At 36.9% G+C, this 22,912-nt stretch overlaps 1 protein-coding gene across 4 annotated transcripts in view; it reads left to right on the top strand.

Annotated features, from left to right (window-relative positions):
• Positions 1 to 307: 307 nt before the first annotated feature.
• cadm1b (cell adhesion molecule 1b) overlaps positions 308 to 22,912 on the top strand; it is a 176,379-nt gene continuing 153,774 nt past the window's right edge. The window contains exon 1 of one of the 4 annotated variants that reach the window (XM_089121305.1): positions 308 to 481. In XM_089121305.1, coding sequence (XP_088977431.1) covers positions 406 to 481 — 76 coding nt within the window. In that variant the 5' untranslated portion in view covers positions 308 to 405. The remainder of the gene's footprint in view (positions 482 to 22,912) is intronic. The other 3 variants (XM_089121304.1, XM_089121307.1, XM_089121306.1) reach the window with 3 other exon arrangements.

Consider the following 22,912-nt stretch of genomic DNA (forward strand, 5'->3'; position numbering starts at 1 on the left):
GCCTTATATGGGCACCAAGAGGATTATTTTTTTTAAAGCAGAAGAAAGAAAGAAAGAAAGAAAGAAAGAAAGAAAGAAAGAAAGAAAGAAAGAAAGAAAGAAAGAAAGAAAGAAAGAAAGACGTCTCAGGGTTCTGTCAGGGTTTGTTTGGTTAATTGCCGGCTGACTGTACACTTTTAAGGAAATGTATGGGCTAAGTATAGCCTAATGGGATAATTTAATTTCCAGAAATCTGAATAAAACTGATCTTTCTAGTTGACAGATACATTGTCTGCTCGTTTGTGTGTGTGCGTGCATGCGCGGGCTCGCGCGCGCGTGTTTACTCCCTCCCAATTCTCCGCATCTCATGATCCTGTGAGCGTCTCTAGGTGATTTAGCGCCGCCAGTCCGAAGCAGGTGTTCAACATGGCGATCTCGGGACTCGGATCTCACTCTATTTCACTCTTTTTCTGCGTGATTTTAGCAACGTTTCTGCATAAAGGTAAGACAAGCGGAGCGTGAATGAAAGCTTGTGTTTAGTAGCTATCGAAGACAGAGCAGTGTGTAAACAACATATGTAATACTTGCGCACGTCCCTGATGCTGTCCAAAGCACGAATAGTTTTCCTGCGATATTCTACATGGAAAAACCTTTCACATGAAGTGTTCTTTAGCACATTTTTACTGTTCTGAATTGTTTTGTTTTTTTTTAGCTAGAGAAAAGTATTGTCAGATGCTGTAGGCAGTGCTGCTGATGAGAGGGACCGTATCACACAGCTCAGATGTCAAAATTACATGCTGTTGATCTGTACACGAGTGTATGATTAAACGAGTATAGAATGTCTTTCTCTATTTAATGCACATTATTAGTAGCCTATAGATTTTAAACGATTAACGCGCGCATTGCAGAATAACACTTGCATCGACTTTATGGAGTGACAGCGGCATTGCGCGCACTTGTCTGTTTCTCTAAACCGGTCATCTTCAGTTCTGTGTGACCGGCTCCATACAGTTTGTACTGTAGATTGTCATTTTACCTAGTCGGCTATTGTTGCGTTGGTGTTGTTGAAAAGACTGTTTTCAGCTTAAAGTAGTTTTACATGGGAAACGCTCCTCCGTTAGATGGAGCACGCTTTGAGATTCGCTTATGGCAAGCTGTTTTAACATGTATCACTTAATATACTGTAGCTACTAGCTAGCTCCCACATTCATGTAACTAGAATGGCTACTTATTTTGATGTACTGCTAATCCAATTGTGAATGTATCTTTTTTTTAATGGCACAACTATTTGGATGCTAGTATCATTTTAGTAGTGAGGGGGACAGAACAAAATGTGTAATAGAAATGTATTCTGACCTTTATTTAATTAACTTTTTTTCTTATCTCATGCTTTTAATTGTGCCTCTGAACAACAATAATTTTAATGCTCTATAATATTTTTATTAGACTATTTTTTCCTAATGACAATTTTATTGTCGAATACCACAAAAATCACTGGAAAAGATGCTTTCCAACAGGTTTTTATCATCAGATAAAACTGTTTTTTATTCAGCTCCATATAAGGGATTTCCTGGAACGTCATAAGTTATTTCGGTAACACTTTACAATAAGGTTCATTAGTTAACATTAGTTAACTACATTAGTTAACATGTACAATATGTGAACAATACTTCTTCAGAATTTATTAATATTAGTTAATATTAATTCCAACATTTACTATACGTTATTAAAATCAAAGGTTTTATTAGTTAACAGTTAATGGACTGTGAACTAACATGAACGCACAATGAACAGCTGTATTTGTATTAACTAACATTAACAAAGATTAATAAACACTGTAACTAATGCATTGCTCATCATTAGTTCATGTTAGTTAATGCATTTACTAATGTTAACTAATGAACCTTATTGTAAAGTGTTACCTTTATTTCTTCTATGGATCTGTTTTGGACTTTCTGCACGAGGTGCCCTCCAACTGCCCTCTGACTTTACTTGAGAGTGTTTATCGCTCCATAATGCTCACATCGTCTTGTTTTGAATAAGAATTAAATGTCAAGGTCATAAATAGACTATCTTGTCTCTTTAAATTTAAATCGAGATGTTTTCACATTGGCCCATGAAAACCTCTATATGAACACACTTGCATGAAAAATTTGTATTCTGTGCCCATGGATACTAGTCACTATCCCAGGTGTGTCAAGTAGCTTAACTATTTAATTATTATTGAGTACTATAGAAATCTGTGATCATCCACATCACTCTGTACCCCAAGACTGCTTGCCCACTAAAGCTAAGCGGGGTTGAGGTTGGTACCTGGATGGGAGACCTCCTGGGAAAACCAGGTTGCTGCTGGTGATAGTGATGAGGCCTGCAGGGAGTGCTCACCCTGTGGTCTGTGTGGGTCCTTATGCCCCAGTATAGCAACAGGGACACTACAACAAGCACTGAGTCCTTTGGATGAGACGTTAAACTTAGGTCCTTGCTCTCCTGTGGTCATTAAAAATCCCATGGAACTTCTTGCAAAGAGTAGGGGTGAGACCCCGTTGTCCTTTCCAAATTCCCTCCGTTGGTCTTTATCAATCGTGGCGTCCTTATAATCCACATCCTTTGATTTGGCTCTATCACTCTCTCTCTCTCCTCTCCAACTGTAACTAGTGTGTGGTGAGCGCACTGGCGTTGTTGTTCTGTGCCTGCCATCACATCATCCTGGTAGATGGGTGAGGAGAGACCCCTGATATGATTGTAAAGTGCTTTGGTGCTTGTAGTACATAGCAAATGCCTCATTCATTCACATATCAATTCACCTCTCACGGTTTTGTAAGTACTGGTGCTTGTTTTACTATGTACTACAATATTTCTTACTAAGCTTACTGGTCTGTAGCTATCCAAATAGATACAGTACTATATTTTGGTTTTACTACTATGCATTCACTAGATACTAGCAACATTTTTTAGTTACAATTGCCTTTTTATACTTGTCAATTGTGAGGACTGGTCACATTATTTAATTCAATCAAAATGTTACCAGTCTGAAATACACAATTTAATCTAATAAGTAGGTAGTAGGGACCATTCATTGTTTGACTAGGAAAACTGGAATACTAAATTGTAGCTATTTGAATAGTTAACCCTTTAGGCGCCAGAGGTTTCTTCCTAAAACATTTGATTTTTCCATCTTAATTTCAAAAGGCTATATCTTAAAAGTGATAAAAGATAGAGACTTTCTGTAAATTAGAGAAATATTAAGCTTTAAGGAATAAAGATTTGAATGGCTTGCCACAGTAGCTCTTTTTGCCTCCCATTCATCAACAGGTTTTCCGCAAGATATTGGGATTTTATTCTCTTCTGCAAATGAGATTGAAGTATTCTGTTAAAAATTCAGAATATTCCTGATATTTTAGAGTGCTACCCAATTTATTCACTGCTAAACCCCCCTTTGTAATAGACGTTAGTTTGTAGATGCGGATGATTTTCCGTGTGTGAGTGATGCTCTTGTCTGAGACCAAAGGTTTTCCTTTAGGAGGCTTCAAAGTCACTTTTTCTTCCTGTAAGTGCTCTTGAATCCTCATATAACCACGTAGAATATTGTGAAATGCCAGGACTTGCTATTTACTGGGAATGTATTTCATTCACACTGTATGTCCTTCTAATATATAACATAAATTCAATCTAAAATGATTCTAAACAGCATGCTTGTTCATACTTGTATTAATTGAGTGACAACATGACATTTAAATGTAGAATTTTTACTTTAAAACTGAAAATATACAGTTTCTCTTTTGCATATTTTTTAATTCTGATATAAACATTTGAAAAAAAAAAAAATCTTGGTCTTGTTCTGCATCAGATACACATAAATGCTAGAAAGCAGCCAGTCATCTTCGTTCAACAGGCAGACTGCGGTTAACAGCGTGAGCTGACAAGAGAACTGCATTACCTTGAGAGGGAATATATTCTCTTAGAAGAAATAATAGAGATAATAATAATTCTGATATGGGACAATTCTCACTGGCAAACAATACTTTTGTAATGAGATGGGATATTCATGTAAATTGCCTCATGTCAAGGGTAATTTTCAGTCTGCGTGACTCACAGGTAGAGTTTTCATCAGTGCGAGGGGCTCGAGTTGTAAATATTAGAAACACACTGCAGCTTTTGCATAATTCACGATGCCCTGTGATGAATGTTATGGAAGATGAATGTCCTGACACTCCCCACAACAATCAGCACTAATTTAAACCCCTCTAAAAATCAAATGAGAAACCTTGTAAAACATAACCGCAGAGAAAAAAAAAAAGCTCATATATGGCACATACTCATATGTGGCAGTGGAACTGCATTTAAAACCATTTGTGCGGAGATTGACACATTGTTGCTTATTTGTTTCCTCAAAATGGCCCGAATCCCAACAAACTGTTGATTGGCAGTGAATTAAAACGCTTTCCCTTGGTGCATTAAGTTTCTGAGATCGTTTGTTGGAATAATTTTCTTTTCTATTTAAAGCGAAGAATTTATAGCTCATTAGATTTACATTATCCCTGCTTAATAAGCCTTGTGCTGATTGCTAAATAATGCACAGCACTACATTATGCTCCTACCAGATGCTAAAGTTGCCGAGATGGAAATGTGCGAGAACTTTCCATTGAAGCGAATATGATGATGTGCCGTGTGAAAATGATGTTGCCTATAGCACAATTATGATTTTTTTTTTTTTTTGCAATGTCATTAAGGAACTTGAATCGGAATAACCGCATCTTGGATCAAAGGCGTCTTCTTATGATGAAGTTCAAAGCAGGCTTTACAGTTATGTAATTTTGAAAGCTCAACAATTCTGCTTCATTTTGTGTTTGTGTAGTTCAGCAAATATACGGACCATATTTGAAAACGAGTCCGAAATCTGTTAGTTGACTCCATCGGGGTTATTGCACATTGCTCATCCGCTTATGTAACTTCACAACAGAAGCCTCTCTAGTGAGTCAACACACAAGTAGAGGGGATGATGTGAAGCACTACGAAGACCTTTCCCGTCTTAGTTTTCTGTTTATGCCTCCATATTACTAAACATCAGAGCTGAAGTATCCTCTTGTCGGTACTAGACTGTGAGCAAAATGATGCTTGAAACCGATAGACTATCGTTTCTGTAGGACAGATACCAGTTGAGCACTATGCAGCAGCACACAGTCAATTAGTGGTAACAGATTGAAGGAAGCCCCAGTGGAGAGAGAATGCTTCATTCATGACACTGCTGGAGTAATGAGAGTGGAATATGATGAGGGGAGGGGGCTCCTGTCTTCTGTGATAAATATTGTCATTGTTCTCATTCTGCCCTGTCTTTCATGGACTGAGCTCATTGTCTGTCCTAGTTGGCAGAATTGTTTTTGCACAGACCATAAAAAAAAAACAAAAATCAAATTATGTTGTTTTTCAGGGCACAAAGTGCACCGCTTGCTTGGTTTATCAGCCGCTGAAGAGCTGCAGAAAGCATTGCAACGCTGCTGACACAATTGACCGGTTTTAAACTGTGCTTGAGATTTTAAATGACGCCACTTTTCAAATGTGTCAGGGTTTTGTTTTCTGTATAATATAATTTAATTTAATAAAATATAATATTTATTTATATATATATTAGGAATGGGTAACGGTTAATCGCGATTAATCGCATCCAAAATAAAAGTTTGTGTTTACATAATATAGTGTGTATAATTAATTTGTATATATAAATACCCACGCATGTATATATTTAAAAAAAAAGTGTTATTAATATATCAAATTTTTATATTTATATATAATATTAATTGTGAATAAATATATATAAAATATATACATGAACATGTGTGGGTATTTATATATACAAATTAATTATACACACACTACACAAAAACTTTTATTTTGGATGCGATTAATCGTGATTAATTGTTGCCCATCCCTATGTATTACATTTATTAATATACTAATTCAACTATTAATAAATAATACACATTTTTTTATTAAAATAATTTATTATATACAGTATTGTATGCATTGTTTCACCCCTATTGTGTAATATGTTTCAAATGTAATTAATAATAAATTAAGTTAAATACAAATCTACTCTGTTCCTGTCCTATAGTTAATAATTCAAGAAAAATTAAGAAAAAATATTGCATAGGAATTTTTCAACCACTTGTCATGTAGGCATCACTGTTTATTATCGTGACAATCCATGATGGATGAAATCATCAATATTTAATGGAGATTTTTTTTCTCCATTAAATATCTTGTTTGGAAATATGTCACATTATGGAAGCAAAATAGGTCGTGATTAATGTTATCCTCAAATAATCACCGAGTACAATTCATTTGCACTTCTTGTCCCCAAAAACACATAAACAATTTACACTTACACTTTCTTCCTATAATGCACCGATGGGTGTTTAGAATCTGTTTACAGCAAATGCGCTTGCATTAGACTCGTGAAACATATTTTTATACGTGTGTTGTTATGATGACCTACTTCGTCACACCATGCTAAGAGAGTTGTCATGAAAAATGTTCAGCAACATATGAATGGTGACATGCCCCCAAAGCTCAACACGATGTGACCCACTTACAAACAGAGTGGCTGATGGAACCTATAAGGTCTCAGCATCATCTCCAGAGACCCCTGCGTTTACTCAGTCCCTGTTTTTGTGTTGGTCTCATGAATGCTAGAGGATACAGCCTCTCTTCCTCCAAAAACTGAGCACAGTTCCAGTGTTTTTATTATTGAAAGCGGAAAGTTGCAAGCTAGTTAGAAACCATAGTGACATCGCCAATGCAGTCTCAACTGCTGATCGCCTCACCATCGATCAGTTGAGACGTTGAGTGGGACTCCAGCTGTCTGAGTAAGAGAGAGTGACCAATCAATAGAACCTACAGATGGCGGCTCAGAGGGGAGGTGCTATTCAATTGAGCTGCTAAATACTTAAGAATGTCAGGACGCTGGATACTCACAGTGGTTGATCTCATCACCTCGAGGAAAACGAGGTTCTGGGATAGCAACATCTGTCTGCACAGTCATGCTTACATCCGCTTGTGCTTTATTTGGGATCATTGTTGTGGAATGAGTGGGATTGATTTGCACTGTTAAAGATGATGCTTGGGATTATTTTTGGTGGTAAAATCGAAATATTCAGTTTAATACACACAGAAAATTACAAGTGAGCCATTTGTACGTTAACCCCCTCCTGATAAATTCCAACACTGTGGCTCTAGTGCTTTCTGAATATTGCTTTGTTTAAGTATCCTGACACACAGCAACAGTGGCTCAACCAATAGTGTGAGTTAGAGGGCAGGGCTATATACAAGTTGCTATATAGGCAGTGGTGTTATTTGAGTATTATCTATATACTATGGATTTTATTGTTTTTTTTTAATAATATAAAAAAAGTATTTTGTATATATAAACATTGTAATTGCTTTTAATTTTTATTAATTTATTAGTATTATTATATGTTTACTTTTGTTATGTCTTTTTTGTCACAGTTTTTTAATTGTAAATATGCTTAATGACACCCTCACTTACTTTAGAGATGCACCAATATAAACATTTTGGCCAATACCGAACCGATAATTCTTTATAATTGCCGATAACTGAGTCTTTAAAAGCCGATTACTGGTATGTTGACCGATAAATCTTACTCCAAATTTCAAGAGCCTGATTACAAAGTTAAAATGTTTTAATTGTAAATATGCTTAATGACACCCTCACTTACTTTAGAGATGCACCGATATAAACATTTTGGCCGATACCGAACCGATAATTCATTATAATTGCCGATAACTGGGTCTTTAAAAGCCGATTACTGGTATATTGGCCGATAAATCTTACTCCAAATTTCAAGAGCCTGATTACAAAGTTACAATTTTTTAATTGTAAATATGCTTAATGACACCCTCACTTACTTTAGAGATGCACCGATATAAACATTTTGGCCGATACCGAACCGATAATTCTTTATAATTGCGGATAACTGAGTCTTTAAAAGCCGTTTACTGGTATATTGGCCGATAAATCTTACTCCAAATTTCAAGAGCCTGATTACAAAGTTACAATTTTTTAATTGTAAATATGCTTAATGACACCCTCACTTACTTTAGAGATGCACCGATATAAACATTTTGGCCGATACCGAACCGATAATTTATTATAGTTGCGGATAACTGAGTCTTTAAAAGCCGTTTACTGGTATATTGGCCGATAAATCTTACTCCAAATTTCAAGAGCCTGATTACAAAGTTACAATTTTTTAATTGTAAATATGCTTAATGACACCCTCACTTACTTTAGAGATGCACCGATATAAACATTTTGGCCGATACCGAACCGATAATTTATTATAATTGCGGATAACTGAGTCTTTAAAAGCCGTTTACTGGTATATTGGCCGATAAATCTTACTCCAAATTTCAAGAGCCTGATTACAAAGTTACAATTTTTTAATTGTAAATATGCTTAATGACACCCTCACTTACTTTAGAGATGCACCGATATAAACATTTTGGCCGATACCGAACCGATAATTCTTTATAATTGCGGATAACTGAGTCTTTAAAAGCCGTTTACTGGTATATTGGCCGATAAATCTTACTCCAAATTTCAAGAGCCTGATTACAAAGTTACAATTTTTTAATTGTAAATATGCTTAATGACACCCTCACTTACTTTAGAGATGCACCGATATAAACATTTTGGCCGATACCGAACCGATAATTTATTATAGTTGCGGATAACTGAGTCTTTAAAAGCCGTTTACTGGTATATTGGCCGATAAATCTTACTCCAAATTTCAAGAGCCTGATTACAAAGTTACAATTTTTTAATTGTAAATATGCTTAATGACACCCTCACTTACTTTAGAGATGCACCGATATAAACATTTTGGCCGATACCGAACCGATAATTTATTATAATTGCGGATAACTGAGTCTTTAAAAGCCGTTTACTGGTATATTGGCCGATAAATCTTACTCCAAATTTCAAGAGCCTGATTACAAAGTTACAATTTTTTAATTGTAAATATGCTTAATGACACCCTCACTTACTTTAGAGATGCACCGATATAAACATTTTGGCCGATACCGAACCGATAATTCTTTATAATTGCGGATAACTGAGTCTTTAAAAGCCGTTTACTGGTATATTGGCCGATAAATCTTACTCCAAATTTCAAGAGCCTGATTACAAAGTTACAATTTTTTAATTGTAAATATGCTTAATGACACCCTCACTTACTTTAGAGATGCACCGATATAAACATTTTGGCCGATACCGAACCGATAATTTATTATAGTTGCGGATAACTGAGTCTTTAAAAGCCGTTTACTGGTATATTGGCCGATAAATCTTACTCCAAATTTCAAGAGCCTGATTACAAAGTTACAATTTTTTAATTGTAAATATGCTTAATGACACCCTCACTTACTTTAGAGATGCACCGATATAAACATTTTGGCCGATACCGAACCGATAATTTATTATAATTGCGGATAACTGAGTCTTTAAAAGCCGTTTACTGGTATATTGGCCGATAAATCTTACTCCAAATTTCAAGAGCCTGATTACAAAGTTACAATTTTTTAATTGTAAATATGCTTAATGACACCCTCACTTACTTTAGAGATGCACCGATATAAACATTTTGGCCGATACCGAACCGATAATTCTTTACAATTGCCGATAACTGGGTCTTTAAAAGCCGATCACTGGTATATTGGCCGAAAATCTTACTCCAAATTTTAAGAGCCTGATTACAAAGTTACAATTTTTAATTGTAAATAAATATGCTTAATGACACCCTCAGTTACTTTAGAGATGCACCGATATAAACATTTTGGCCGATACCGAACCGATAATTCTTTATAATTGCCCATAACTGAGTCTTTAAAAGCTGATTACTGGTATATTGACCGATAAATCTTACTCCAAATTTCAAGAGCCTGATTACAAAGTTACAAAAGTCACGTCCAAAGCACACAATTATAATGTTCTTAATATAATTTTACATAGCATATATGACAGAATTGCGCTGCACATATTGCACTTAACTGTATTTTCAAAACCGTCATGTTGAACAGTGCACCTCTGAAGGGTCTTAAGGAATTTTTTTTCAATATTTATCAGCTTTAGCCAAATTTTCTTATTACGTTAGCACTAAAATTAACTTATATCGGCCGTTACTGATGTGGTGGCCAATATATCGTGCATCCCTAATTTACTTACAGGTGAGTATCAAATGTCCCGTTCACACAGCAACTTACAGTAGCATCTCAAACTGTATGTATGAACGCGCAACGGGAATCAAGCCTGTATTCTCTTAACTGTAACCATAGTGACAGTGACTAAAGTGATTCCAAAGATGCCAACGTCCATAAAAAAGAAAAGTTTGACACGACAAGAGTCCAATCGAGTTCATCCATCAACTCTTCATTAACCGTCAGCAGCTATATCTGGGTTTATATCTGACAGGAGCAGTGATGTAAAGCCTTCAAGATGACACACATCTCCATTGCTGTAATTTATCACACAAAAAATGCAACACACGGTAGACACGCGTTTGTGCAGAGCAGAGGAGCTCTCTCATACTTTATGACGTGTCCAGTCCTGTTCCATTCTCACAGCGCGGGTTTTCCGAGAATGCATTTGTGAGTACGGAAAGTTTACAGGTGTGAGCTCGGTTATGTGTTTGTCACTCCGAGTGCGAACGTAACCATATTATGCATATTCTGCTTCTGTGTGAATGTGGCCAATGTTTGTATTATGTTATTGATGCATTTTTAGGCAGTTTTACTCCGACATCTAAAAGGCATCCAATTTCGTTTGGCTAAAAAAACATTTGGGTTGACGAGAGTGCAAAATTAAGCTAAAAATGTCGTATAGACATGTATCAACAATTAAGTCTTTGTTTTAAAAACTTGAGCTTCTAAAATTAATTGCACAGTTTTTGCCAAGATTCCTCAGTGGTGCATAAAAACAAAGGTTTTAAAAGGTTTAACTTTGCTCAAAAAGCTCAGCGCTTTCTTTATCCTTTTGAGACACACTATCTTAATTACTGTTGTACAATAGGACTTTAATTTATCATTTGTCACTGTTGAATCAGGACAATGCACCCCGAGCTATCATATTAATTCAGCCGAATCAGCCATCTATTGATCGCTGGTCCAGTGGGAGAAACGTGTCCGTTTAATGAAGCCCCCTTTGTGGTTGATTGAGGAAAGGCACAGCCTCAAATCTTTCAGATTGAATCACATATATCTCCTCAGAATAGCATGATGTTAGTTTTTTTTTTTCTTCTTCCCTTCCCTTCCCTCAGGTTTTCCTGTTGCACAGCCGTTTGTTAGGCACGACATGTTATTAATGTCACCTCAAAGCATTAAGAGCAAAGCTAAAACCTCACGCTTGCGGTAGCTATTAAAGCTCGTATATGAGGTGAAAGCCTTTTTCATCCATTTAAACAGATGTTAACATGATGTAGCATGTCTCCGTGAAGGTCTCTGAACAATATTCCAGCTCTTTTCACAGAGACGGGTTAATGCAAGAGAACCGCTCGGATAATAAGCACTGGAAGGTGTTGTCGATCAATGCTTCTCAGATGGTTTCACTTCATAACCCAGATTTTTACATTTTACAAGTGATTCAGTGCAGTAAATTTGTTTTATTAGACATAAATGCTCTTAAACCATTCAATTAAATTAATTAAAATGATCATGACCATGACATTGCGTGAATTGGAAAATGTACCTTTTCTGTTTGTATTTATTTTCAATAAAAGCACAGTTTGATGCCAACAAAAGCATTATTTCTATTGTATTTTTCCCAGATGCTTTCAGAATAGACTTACAACCATTGTTGTAGACCACGGAGTTGAAGCTTGTCCCTGATTTGATAATACACTTAAATAAATCAGACTTACCTTGATTTTTTTTTTTTTTCCTTTTGATGTCTGTGGTGGTTTCAGAGACTCAGATGCTATTAAAAAGATAAACATCAGGGTCTGAGCCATCAAGCTTTGGCTCAAAATTTCTTTTTTGTTGTGTGTTCATAGTAGTTTACTTCTATACAACGTGATCACTCTCCTCTATTTTCTCATCTGGAGCTTTGATCACTCCACACAATAGAAGCATTATATTTGTTTCTTAACAAGCCCATTGATTTGTTTGATATATTTGTGTAATACAAGGACAGGGAGACAGTAATACGGTCAAAGAGGGCTTTCAGCAACAGCACAGTTTGAGTTAATTTGTAGTTTGGTTTTCAGCATAGTATGTTTTGTTTTTTTGCAAGAAAACTTGCTGCTCAGCTTGATTTTAGTTGAACATAGAGCTATAGTAATAGAAGCGGTAACCGGATGACAAGCTTGAGAAATGTCAGGAACTAAAGGAGAAGGTAGAGAGAACGCGACAAGCCAGAGCCAAAGTAGATCCACTGCTGATATGGGCTCTTGGCACTTGTGCTCGAAAATGGTTTTAACAGACACCAGGAAAAACTCAATATCTCAATCTGGGAAAGTGCAACCTTAAGAACATCTAAGATACTGAATCCACTTGGTAGAATTGAGGGGAAAAAGAGCTGTGAAAGGAGGTTTTCTGTGTTCCACATATATGGAGCTACACTCACCTATATCCACTCACCTAAAGGATTATTAGGAACATCTGTTCAATTTCTCATTAATGCAATTATCTAATCAACCAATCAAATGGCATTTAGGGGTGTGGTCCTGGTCAAGACAATCCCCTGAACTCCAAACTGAATGTCAGAATGGGAAAGAAAGGTGATTTAAGCAATTTTGAGTGTGGCATGGTTGTTGGCTGGTCTGAGTATTTCACAATCTGCTCAGTTACTGGGCTTTTCACGCACAACCATTTCTAGGGTTTACAAAGAATGGTGTGAAAAGGGAAAAACATCCAGTATGCGGCAGTCCTGTGGGCGAAAATGCCTTGTTGATGCTAGAGGTCAGAGGAGAATGGGCTGACTGATTCAAACTGATAGAAGAGCAACTTTGACTGAAATAACCACTCTTTACAACCGAGGTGTGCAGCAAAGCATTTGTGAAGCCACAACACACACAACCTTGAGGCGGATGGGCTACAACAGCAGAAGACCCCACCGGGTACCACTCATCTCCACTACAAATAGGAAAAAGAGACTACAATTTGCAAGAGCTCACCAAAATTGGACAGTTGAAGACTGGAAAAATGAGTCTCATGGGTCTGATGAGTTTCGATTTCTGTTGAAACATTCAGATGGTAGAGTCAGAATTAAGATGGGCGTAAGCAGAATGAGAACATGGATCCATCATGCCTTGTTACCACTGTGCAGGCTGGTGGTGGTGGTGTAATGGTGTGGGGGATGTTTTCTTGGCACACTTTAGGCCATTAGTGCCAATTGGGTGTCGCTTAAATGCCACAGCCTACCTGAGCATTGTTCCTGACCATGTCCATCCCTTTATGGCCACCATGTACCCATCCTCTGATGGCTACTTCCAGCAGGATAATGCACCGTGTCACAAAGCTTGAATCATTTCAAATTGTTTTTTTGAACATGACAATGAGTTCACTGTACTAAAATGGCCCCACAGTCACCATATCTCAACCCAATACAGCCTCTTTGGGATGTGGTGAAACGGGAGCTTCGTGCCCTGGATGTGCATCCCACAAATCTCCATCAACTGCAAGATGCTATCCTATCAATATGGGCCAACAATTCTAAAGAATGCTTTCAGCACCTTGTTGAATCAATGCCATGTAGAATTAAGGCAGTTCTGAAGGCAAAAGGGGGTCAAACACAGTATTAGTATGGTGTTCCTGATTTTTATATTATTATTATTATTTAATTAATCCTTTAGGTGAGTGTACCTTTACTGTATATTGCTATTGTGTGGTGTGTTTGTGTGTGTGTGTTTGACCTGGTAAACCATACATTATGGAGAAAAATGTTCCCACAAATATTGCAATATGTGAAATCCTTGCAGGGACATTTTTTGGTCCCCAATGAGGAAACAGCTTATATCACACTAAGTGATGTTTTTGAAAATGTAATGTAAGGGGATATAATACACAGTTTGTATAGTATAAAAAAGATTACGCTTATGCAGAGTACCAACAAAGATAGTGAAACCGTGTGTGTGTGTGTGCACTCATTTATATAATTTATGAGGACACAAAATTGTATAATGCCATGGGTATTACACCGGTATTACAACAAAAACGTGGTTTATGAGGAAATTTCCTGAGTCCTTGTAATTAAAATGGCTTTAAAAAACATACTAAACAATGTTTTATTAAAAATGTTAAAATGGAGAAAGTTTTCGGTGATGGATAGCTTTAGGGGATTGTGTTTTATAGTATTGATTATTAATTAAAAATGATTTTAATAATGCATGAGAATTTCAGCACCTGGGCAAAAAAATTGGTATGGGGCTGTTTCTGAGCAAGATACTTAATTGATGGAATATGGACGTACAAACCTGAAAATTCCTAAAATATAAATATGTATTTTAGGGTAATGTGGCATTAGTGGAATAATTATCCTTGGGCAGTTATGCATTACCATTTTGAGTGAGCAGTAAATTTTCAATTATTCAGAGGTCCATCATCAATTATTCCTTGCATATGAAGCATGGATGCTTGTAGAAGTATTTTTTTTAAACAATTAATTTTAATTAAGCGAAGAGTGCTACATTATGAATTGTTGATGTTTAATGATTTAGAAATATTTGCTTAAGGCACACAGGTCTGTATTAGAATAGAGATTCAACATAGAAACCCCCTGAGGATGATGCTTGAGAGGGAATAAAGCAAAGTACATAAAAGTGCGACATTGTGAGAAAGTATGAAGTACTCTCTGTAAGTGAGGGACAACATTTATCCATTTGGTATTTCATTCAAAGTAAGTAATAACTATGTGTGTTGTTGCACTGAGAAATGCGAATGATTCATGCCACATTAACGTTACATGGGCAACAAGTGTGACGCGGATGCTCAAGGAGCGCTGACTGGCCTTTGCGAAACAATGTTTAATTCCTCCTGACAGGGAAGAGGTTATCTCGGCCTCAGTAATTGGTTTGCTGCCATGGAAGTTGGATTATTTGTAAAAACCTCATTCAGAACCTCACATTTTTTCAGTTGTGTGGCACAGACAGAAGAAAAGTTACCCAAAATGGGATGGTAGAGGATGAATTTAGGACATTGAAAGTACTTTTTTCTGGATTTGATTTATTGATTCATTTTGTGAATTAGTTAAAGTTTTGTTCATGTTCCTTATGACCATAGAAAGTAAATCCTTGACATTTTCCTTGACAATTTCTAATGACATTTGTCTGTTAAGTTATTCTAAACATGTAATTTAAACTTTTTACTCCTCATATCTTTGCTCATCACATCTTGCAAGAAAAAATCTTTTCTGCAAACCAAAAATTGCAACTGTCTGTCCATGAAGTGTTAAATAAAGTTCAACGCACACGGTCATCCAGTAACTGGTAATTACATCATTTGATGAGATTTGTCGCCTGTCACAGCTAAAGCATATTTGTTTATTCATGGTCAGACAAGAGATTTGACAGATAATTCACCGGGTGAATTTTAGATCTGATATTTAGATGTCTTAAGTCTAGTATTACTGTCATAAAATCCTTCTGACAGCGATTTGCTTGGTTTAACTTCAGGAATAAGGCAATTATCTGCCCTGTTTTTAGTTTTAAGGAATATCCATTATTTTGTTTTATTCATATTTTTAGTGGGCCTCCATGATGCATATAGGCACCTATTGTCATTGTTAGTGTTCCTATTATTATAATTCCTCTTCTTCTTGTTCTTGAGCTCTTGAGGCTTTTACAGCCCATGGAAATGCTTTTGGGAAAGTTATTCAATTTTTCACACAGATAGAGGACAGGAACAACAACACATTTGGAGTCTCTTAACTTGATCCCTCAGTCACCAACTGTCCAAAGTTGCACTCATTTACATTTATAACTTTTGAACCAAAAGGGCCAAACAAAATGCCTATTTCCTCTTATTGGCTCAATATGATTTGATTGCATTTTCCATCATGAAAGTTTTTCCACCATTTTGAATTTGCCAAAAAACTTTTTTGGTCTATTCGTAGTTTTCACAGAAATTTGCTCACATCATTTTCAGACAGTGCTGGCAAAACTTATCTTTTTGATAAACCAAACCATTCTCAAAAAACAACCCGGTCTCATCCCAAGACGTCATATAACTGATGTTTTGGGACGTCTTTTGACCATACGTCAATATTCGGCCCCCTTAAACGTCGGTAGATGAGGTTATGGGATCCTAACTCTACCCCAGACCTAAACCTAACCCTAAACCTAACCCGTCACCTAACTGACGTTAAAGGTAAAGCGTCAGTTGTATGACGGCCCGGGATCGCAATCTAGCGACGTTTAAGGGGGCCCTAAAAAGGCGGATATTGACGTATGGTCAGAAGACGTCCCAAGACGTCAGTTATATGACTTTTTGGGATGAGACTGTGTTACAAAAAAACACATGAATGAAATCGACAAAGAGCACCTCAAAATGGGCGTGAGGCACTTTAGCATATTCTTTTTTTGTATGTGTATTTTGCCCCTTAATTGCTGCTTGTTATTTAATGTTCACTTTACTAAATCCCGTGTCTTGATAAGAAGTACAAGTATGTCGATAGAAAATATGCAATTGCTTTCATGTCAAAATAGCCATATAGTATTTTAAAGGTGATGGCAGTGGGATATGCACCTGTTTTTTTTATATAATTGTCCTGAATGAAGATTTTCATTGTGGCTGTAGAGAGTTTTGTTTTGATTTTTAGGGTTTTGAGTTGGATTCAAATGAGCATGGAATATGATCAATATGAAGAAAAAAAAAAAATTTCCAGTAGGTATTTTTTCAGTAATAACATTTAATTTGTATAATAGCTTCCTGTAATTGTCATTCGCATGATATTCCACTTAAAGTTGAATGCACACGGCAGACCTTTGCCTCATTCTTTATCGGCCTAAATTGGTTAGTTAGTATAGCTATTATTATGATGAATGACATGTTTTAGGTGGCGTGGGATTTGTGTGGTGCAAGGTATTCCTTGTTCAGTGATTAAGTATAATTATGCATGATGGTTCCAGAGACACAGGGGGACATCAGCTGCAGACGAAATGTATGTTTGTTTTTGTCTCCTGCTATTTGTCTTGTACGAGTCAGTCACCTTCCATTATTCATTATCTCTCTTAACTGACATCAATTCAATCTCTCTCAGCGAAACATCTCTGTCCTTTCAATCGCTTCGCTCGTCACCGTTCGGGTGCTATCAGAGTTTTACAGTGGTCTAATTATGGTGCATTAAGCCATCACAGTGACATATCAGCTTGTCACCGTATGCAAAGTGGTGTGACGGCGGCGTTCATTGTTTCTTTTAATAGTTGTCCGAAAAGGCTTGCGAGAGGGCTTGTGTTCTTTCGCAGATGTAATTAGAGGCAGGATTTATGGGAGCTATCAGGCTTTCAGTCAAGCACAGCCTATTTGAAGGTGACATCAGGATGTATTGCTCTATGATGTAAACATCCTGTCAGAACCGAGCCGCTTGCCGGCGGGCTGTCACAACCCTTTTAGAGGGGCTTGTCTTCCCGAGCCTTTAAAATCATTATCAGTCCCGCTGGTTAGTTCACGTGACGTATAATGTATACAAAAGCCCACCGCACAGAACCCTCTGAGTGACTTTGAATCTGCTGAATTGGGGACGGTGGGGGTAAGTTGTGCCAATTCTTGCTAAATTTGTTAGGAATTTGTTAGGGAGATACCTACCCAATCTAACAGGATAACGGAAAAGTCCTCGTCTAAACCTAACCACCACTGGAGAGGAAGCAGATGGTAGGAAAACGTACACATTTATATGAATTAGCCATCAATAATTATGAATTTCTATGAGATTGTGTTGGGTTAGCTGTGTCATGTTGAGGAACATTATTGGGGAATATATGAACAATTTTAAATATTTATCATTTAGAATAATAAATGCTTATTTAGCTCCAATTTAGCATGTTAGAATGATTTCTAAAGGATTTCTAAAAAAAACCTTCTGATTGTGTTAAATTGCATTGGTAAAATTATTCATTATAAATCGGACAATTATTATTAACTTGTTTTTGCTGTTACCTGCCTTGTTGTAAAAATCATTTTGCATGTGTCATTTCGCTAAATTAAGGGGTGACACATCTTAACCCACTTTCCTCCTACATTTCTACACCAAAGAAACGTTATGAGATGCTTATTGTTGTAATTCTCTGTGTTTGAGGGGACGTGTTTTCCAGATTCGTGGATTCTGCATAATGATGCTTGAGCGGCCGATCTCTCCTTTCATGCGTGCTTTGTGTTTTCAGGTCGACCTTTTCGGGCCAACTCTTGTGAGTCCCACACAAATTATTCCATGCCAGCCTTTCTCTGTGACCCCTGCGTCTTTAGCTGTGTTGTTTCTCCGACAGCTCTTGGGCACATGCAGGAAGACAGATAAAAACAGCTAAAATCACATTCAAAATCCTGGGTGGCTCTTAATGAATAACTTTTTTTTTCTTTTCAAGTGTTTTGGCTTTCTTTACCCTGCCATGTTTGCTAGCGTTTCAAAGAAACAGAATCATTCATGAAGCTGTGCAAAACTGTTCTCTGAACTCTCAGAGGGCTGTGTGAAATATTCACTCGTGGAATGTACATATATTTCACAAACATCTTATTTTACAGAGCTTTGTTGTTCAAGCATCCCTCTGCCTCTTAAAGATCGTTTGACTCTTGGCTTTATGGATTCTCAAATAAAGCCTATAGCCCAGCCTGACTTCCTTTTGCGGCAATAGCCCATTATGAGCTAAAACGATGGAGCTGTCCTTTAAGGTGGGAGTGCATCTCCCCAGGTGAACCCACTGTAGCTCGGCCAGATATTTCCTATCTGCAAGGACATAGAAGGATAAATTACATCCACAGAACCTAAGCTCTCTCCAAAGCCTTCATTTGCACCTGCAATTAATCAGCCATCACTAGAGAGCTCGTTAATGTCAGGCCAAGGATCTTATTAGGGATGTCCTTTATGAGACTTAATGAGACTTATGTCTTCCTTGAGTATTTCATTTTACTAACATTGGCTTCCTGTTTAAACCGTGGGGCGAGGGAAATGTCCCAGATTTCCCAGGCTCCTAATGGTCTTCCTGTGGTCAAATGTTCATTCTATACGTTTTGAATACACATAATTATACACATTTTCATACATATGGTTGGCAATAAAATACAAGACACTATCAAATTTATTTTATCTTTTATATTTTATTTTTATTAATAATTGTTTTTGAGGTTTTTTTTTCTCTCAAGCTCTTGACCTGCATTACTTTTTGTACAAACTGTGCGCTTTTTTTCACCACTATTTGTTTATATTATTTATTTTTAAGATTGAAAATCTTGACGAAGACATGGTAAAACGTTTCCCAGACCTTCCAAGACAATAACAAAATAAAAACAGCTGAAATCTGGTAGTTTTAATAAAAAGCAACCCTTGGGACATTAAAAAGTGCCCGAAGTTGAAGAACTCCCACGTATTTGGCTTTCTGTCCACAATAGACAGTGCTTGAGCTTGGAACTCTGAACAAATTGTCCCCTCAGGATCTTAGCATGGAAAGAAAGGCAGAAGATGGTGTGGAGGAGAAATGCCACATGAACCACTGAACCAAGTGCAAGATGCAGTTTATATATATATTTTTGCAACACAATTGGTGGGATTATTTGTATATTTATGGATTATATGGTTATCTCACACTTTTAATCAACATATATATTATAAATGCATTTATATACATATACTGTATGTATATGTTTTGTGATCACATAGGCTGCATTTATTTGATCAAAAGTGCAGTAAAATCTGTAATATTAAGAAATATTATTTCAATTTAAAATAACTCATTTATATCTCTATATAAATTGAATTTTCTGATTTTTCAGTATAATTTCTCCACAATCCTTCAGAAATCATTCTAAATGCTGATTTGCTAAAAAAGAAACAGTTCTTATTATTAATGTTGAAAACAATTGTGCTGCTTTATGTTTTTGAGGAAATTCTTTATTTTCAGGATTCTTTGATGAATAGGAAGAATAAGACCAGCATTTATTTGAAATAGAAATAATTTTTCTTTATGAAAAACAACTGTATAAATGTCTCTTTTGATCAATTTAACCTAATTAGTCAAAACGTTTGAATGGTAGAGTACTGTATATGAAAACTGTTCCAATTGACGAAAAATATAAACATTTTTCCCGACTAAAATCAACAATATTAAAAACAACTAAACTAAGTTACAGAGTTATCAGACTAAACTGACAAAAACACATTTAGTGGCGGAAAAATGTGTAAACGAATAAAAGTGAAAGCCATGGATGAAAGCCACTGGTTCCTGTGGTGTTTAGTGCTGCGACTGTGCGATTTTAATTAAGAAGTGTCCAGTCACATTAGATACGACGATCTCTTAAAGATACGTACAGTTTTGTGTTTGACAATTGTGCCATTCCTCTGCATGCGTACCAAAGTTCCCAAACAGTTCCGTGCTCAAATCCTCTTTTTAAAGCGGATGCTGAAAATATTTCACCCTTAGAAACGAGAAAAATAACTCTAAAAATACTTCCAAATGGGTGGTTTTCTCGCTGAGTTCCCTTGTTACCACAAAGGCTGCCAGTGAAAAGGTTGAGGAGCCATCTGTCAGCATTTGTGGTCTGCTGTAGCAGTCTGCTTTGGTCTTACAGAGACTGCCTCCTATCCGGTTACAGAGCGGGTCGCCACCGCCGAGGCTCACACCTCTGCTACTGGGAGGACTAATAACAGGCTGGATCACATCTGTTTACCAGCATTGAACTCCAGGGGGGCTTCTCTAGTTTTAGGCTGTTTAGTTAAGATGGCAGCATGGCTTAATTAGTTTATTCATGTTAGATCCAAAAGAGGTAATTAGGAAGAGGCAACAGCGAATAGTTTTTTTGAACTTCACTTAGATTGACAGGTGTTTGACGTCGCAGAAATGGCCATCATGCCAACACATTCTCATCCCAAGACGTCATCTAACTGACCAACCCGGTCTCATCCCAAGACGTCATATAACTGACGTTTTGGGACGTCTTTTGACCATACGTCAATATTCGCCTTTTTAGGGCCCCCTTAAACGTCGGTAGATGAGGTTATGGGATCCTAACTCTACCCCATACCTAAACCTAACCCGTCACCTAACCCGTCACCTAACTGACGTTAAAGGTAAAGCGTCAGTTGTATGACGGCCTGGGATCGCCATCTACCGACGTTTAAGGGGGCCCTAAAAAGGTGGATATTGACGTATGGTCAAAATACGTCCCAAAACGTCAGTTATATGACTTTTTGGGATGAGACTGTGTTAAACTGACACTTTTTGACCATACATCAACATCCAACGTTTTAGGATACCCTTTAACGTAAGTTAGGTTATCATCTAACTGATGCTTTACATTTGGCGTCAGTTAGATGACGCGGGTAAGTTTAGGTCTGGGGTAGGGTTAGGATTAGATAGCGTAACTGACGTTAAAGGGTACCCTAAAACATCGGATGTTGACGTATGATCAAAAGCGTCAGTTAGATGACGTCTTGGGATGAGAATCATGCATCCCTCAATCAAACAAATAGGGGTTTTTAAAATAAGTGCTCCTGCAGTAATGATCTGGTAGGGTAAGGGAAACAAAGGCAGGTTGAAACGTAGGTTGATGACGCAGTGATAAGTGGAATGATGGGACTTGCTCTCATGCTGATGTATCTAATAATGTTTATGGATGAGTGAAAACATTCATGTTTTTTAACATGATTGTGTTATGAAGCAGGACCCAACTGCTAATAAGAGACAGATATCAACAATACACGCGAGTCCCACTGATATAAAGGAATAAGGACATTTAATTGTACTGAAGTACCCGCGAGTGCCGAATTACTACTCACACAGGTCAGTTTACTATTTACAGAAACTATTTCACTTGGGGTTTTTTTTCAACACATTTGAGTGTGTTGAAAGTTAAAATGTTATTATATGTGTTAGCAGTAAGCTAGATCAACATTAGAATAACATACTGATCATATTCGAACATTTCATCATATAACTATAGCTATATAACAGTTATTTGTTCTATGTACGAGGACTTGCCCGAGGAACGGCGCGAGGCCGGTGGCGTGAGTGATAATGAACGACACCTCTCGCATCTTCACTCACGCCGTTCTCAAGTCCCTCGGCCACGTCCTGTACATTTGCTCACCTGTCTAATAAAGTACACGTAAGGCGTCTGTCGCCATGTCCACGTCTGTCGTAATGACGCTATGTCCCCACGTCTGTCGCCATGGATACTATAGCAGTACAAGCGGAAACCAGGGATAACGCGGATATTATGTCATTGAAAGGCGACGAGTGAAAAGAAATTGTGATATTTTTTTTTCTTAATTTACAAATTCTTGGAAATATTCAGGAGACTGGGAAGTACGCAATTGAAAGACATTTATCACTGTGCAGGCGGTTTTTGGATATTTGATACAAAACTCTTACATATTGTACCATTAAAACAGTTGTGCTGCTTAATATGAATATACAACCATACTAATTTTCTTTTTCTTTTTTTTTATACTTTAATGAATAGAAAATTCATAATGAAAAATTTGAACAGTGGTGTAAATATAAATATGTGAAATATTGGTATATATTTGGCATTTGATATTTTGGTCAGACAGCTAATGTACGGAGTACTTGTGCACATTCTGCTATTCAGGCACAGCATGCGATTGGCTCAATACTGAGCTCATTTTAAAAGTTAAGAGACCTTGTAATGACACCTGAGCTCGAATAAATGTAGCGTCCCTACAAAATTCAATTCTACAGTCAGTTTGAAAATGAAGGGA

The sequence above is a fragment of the Pimephales promelas genome, chromosome 16 (genome assembly GCF_988280905.1).
Source record: "Pimephales promelas chromosome 16, fPimPro1.hap1.1, whole genome shotgun sequence".
Taxonomy (NCBI): Eukaryota; Metazoa; Chordata; class Actinopteri; order Cypriniformes; family Leuciscidae; genus Pimephales; species Pimephales promelas.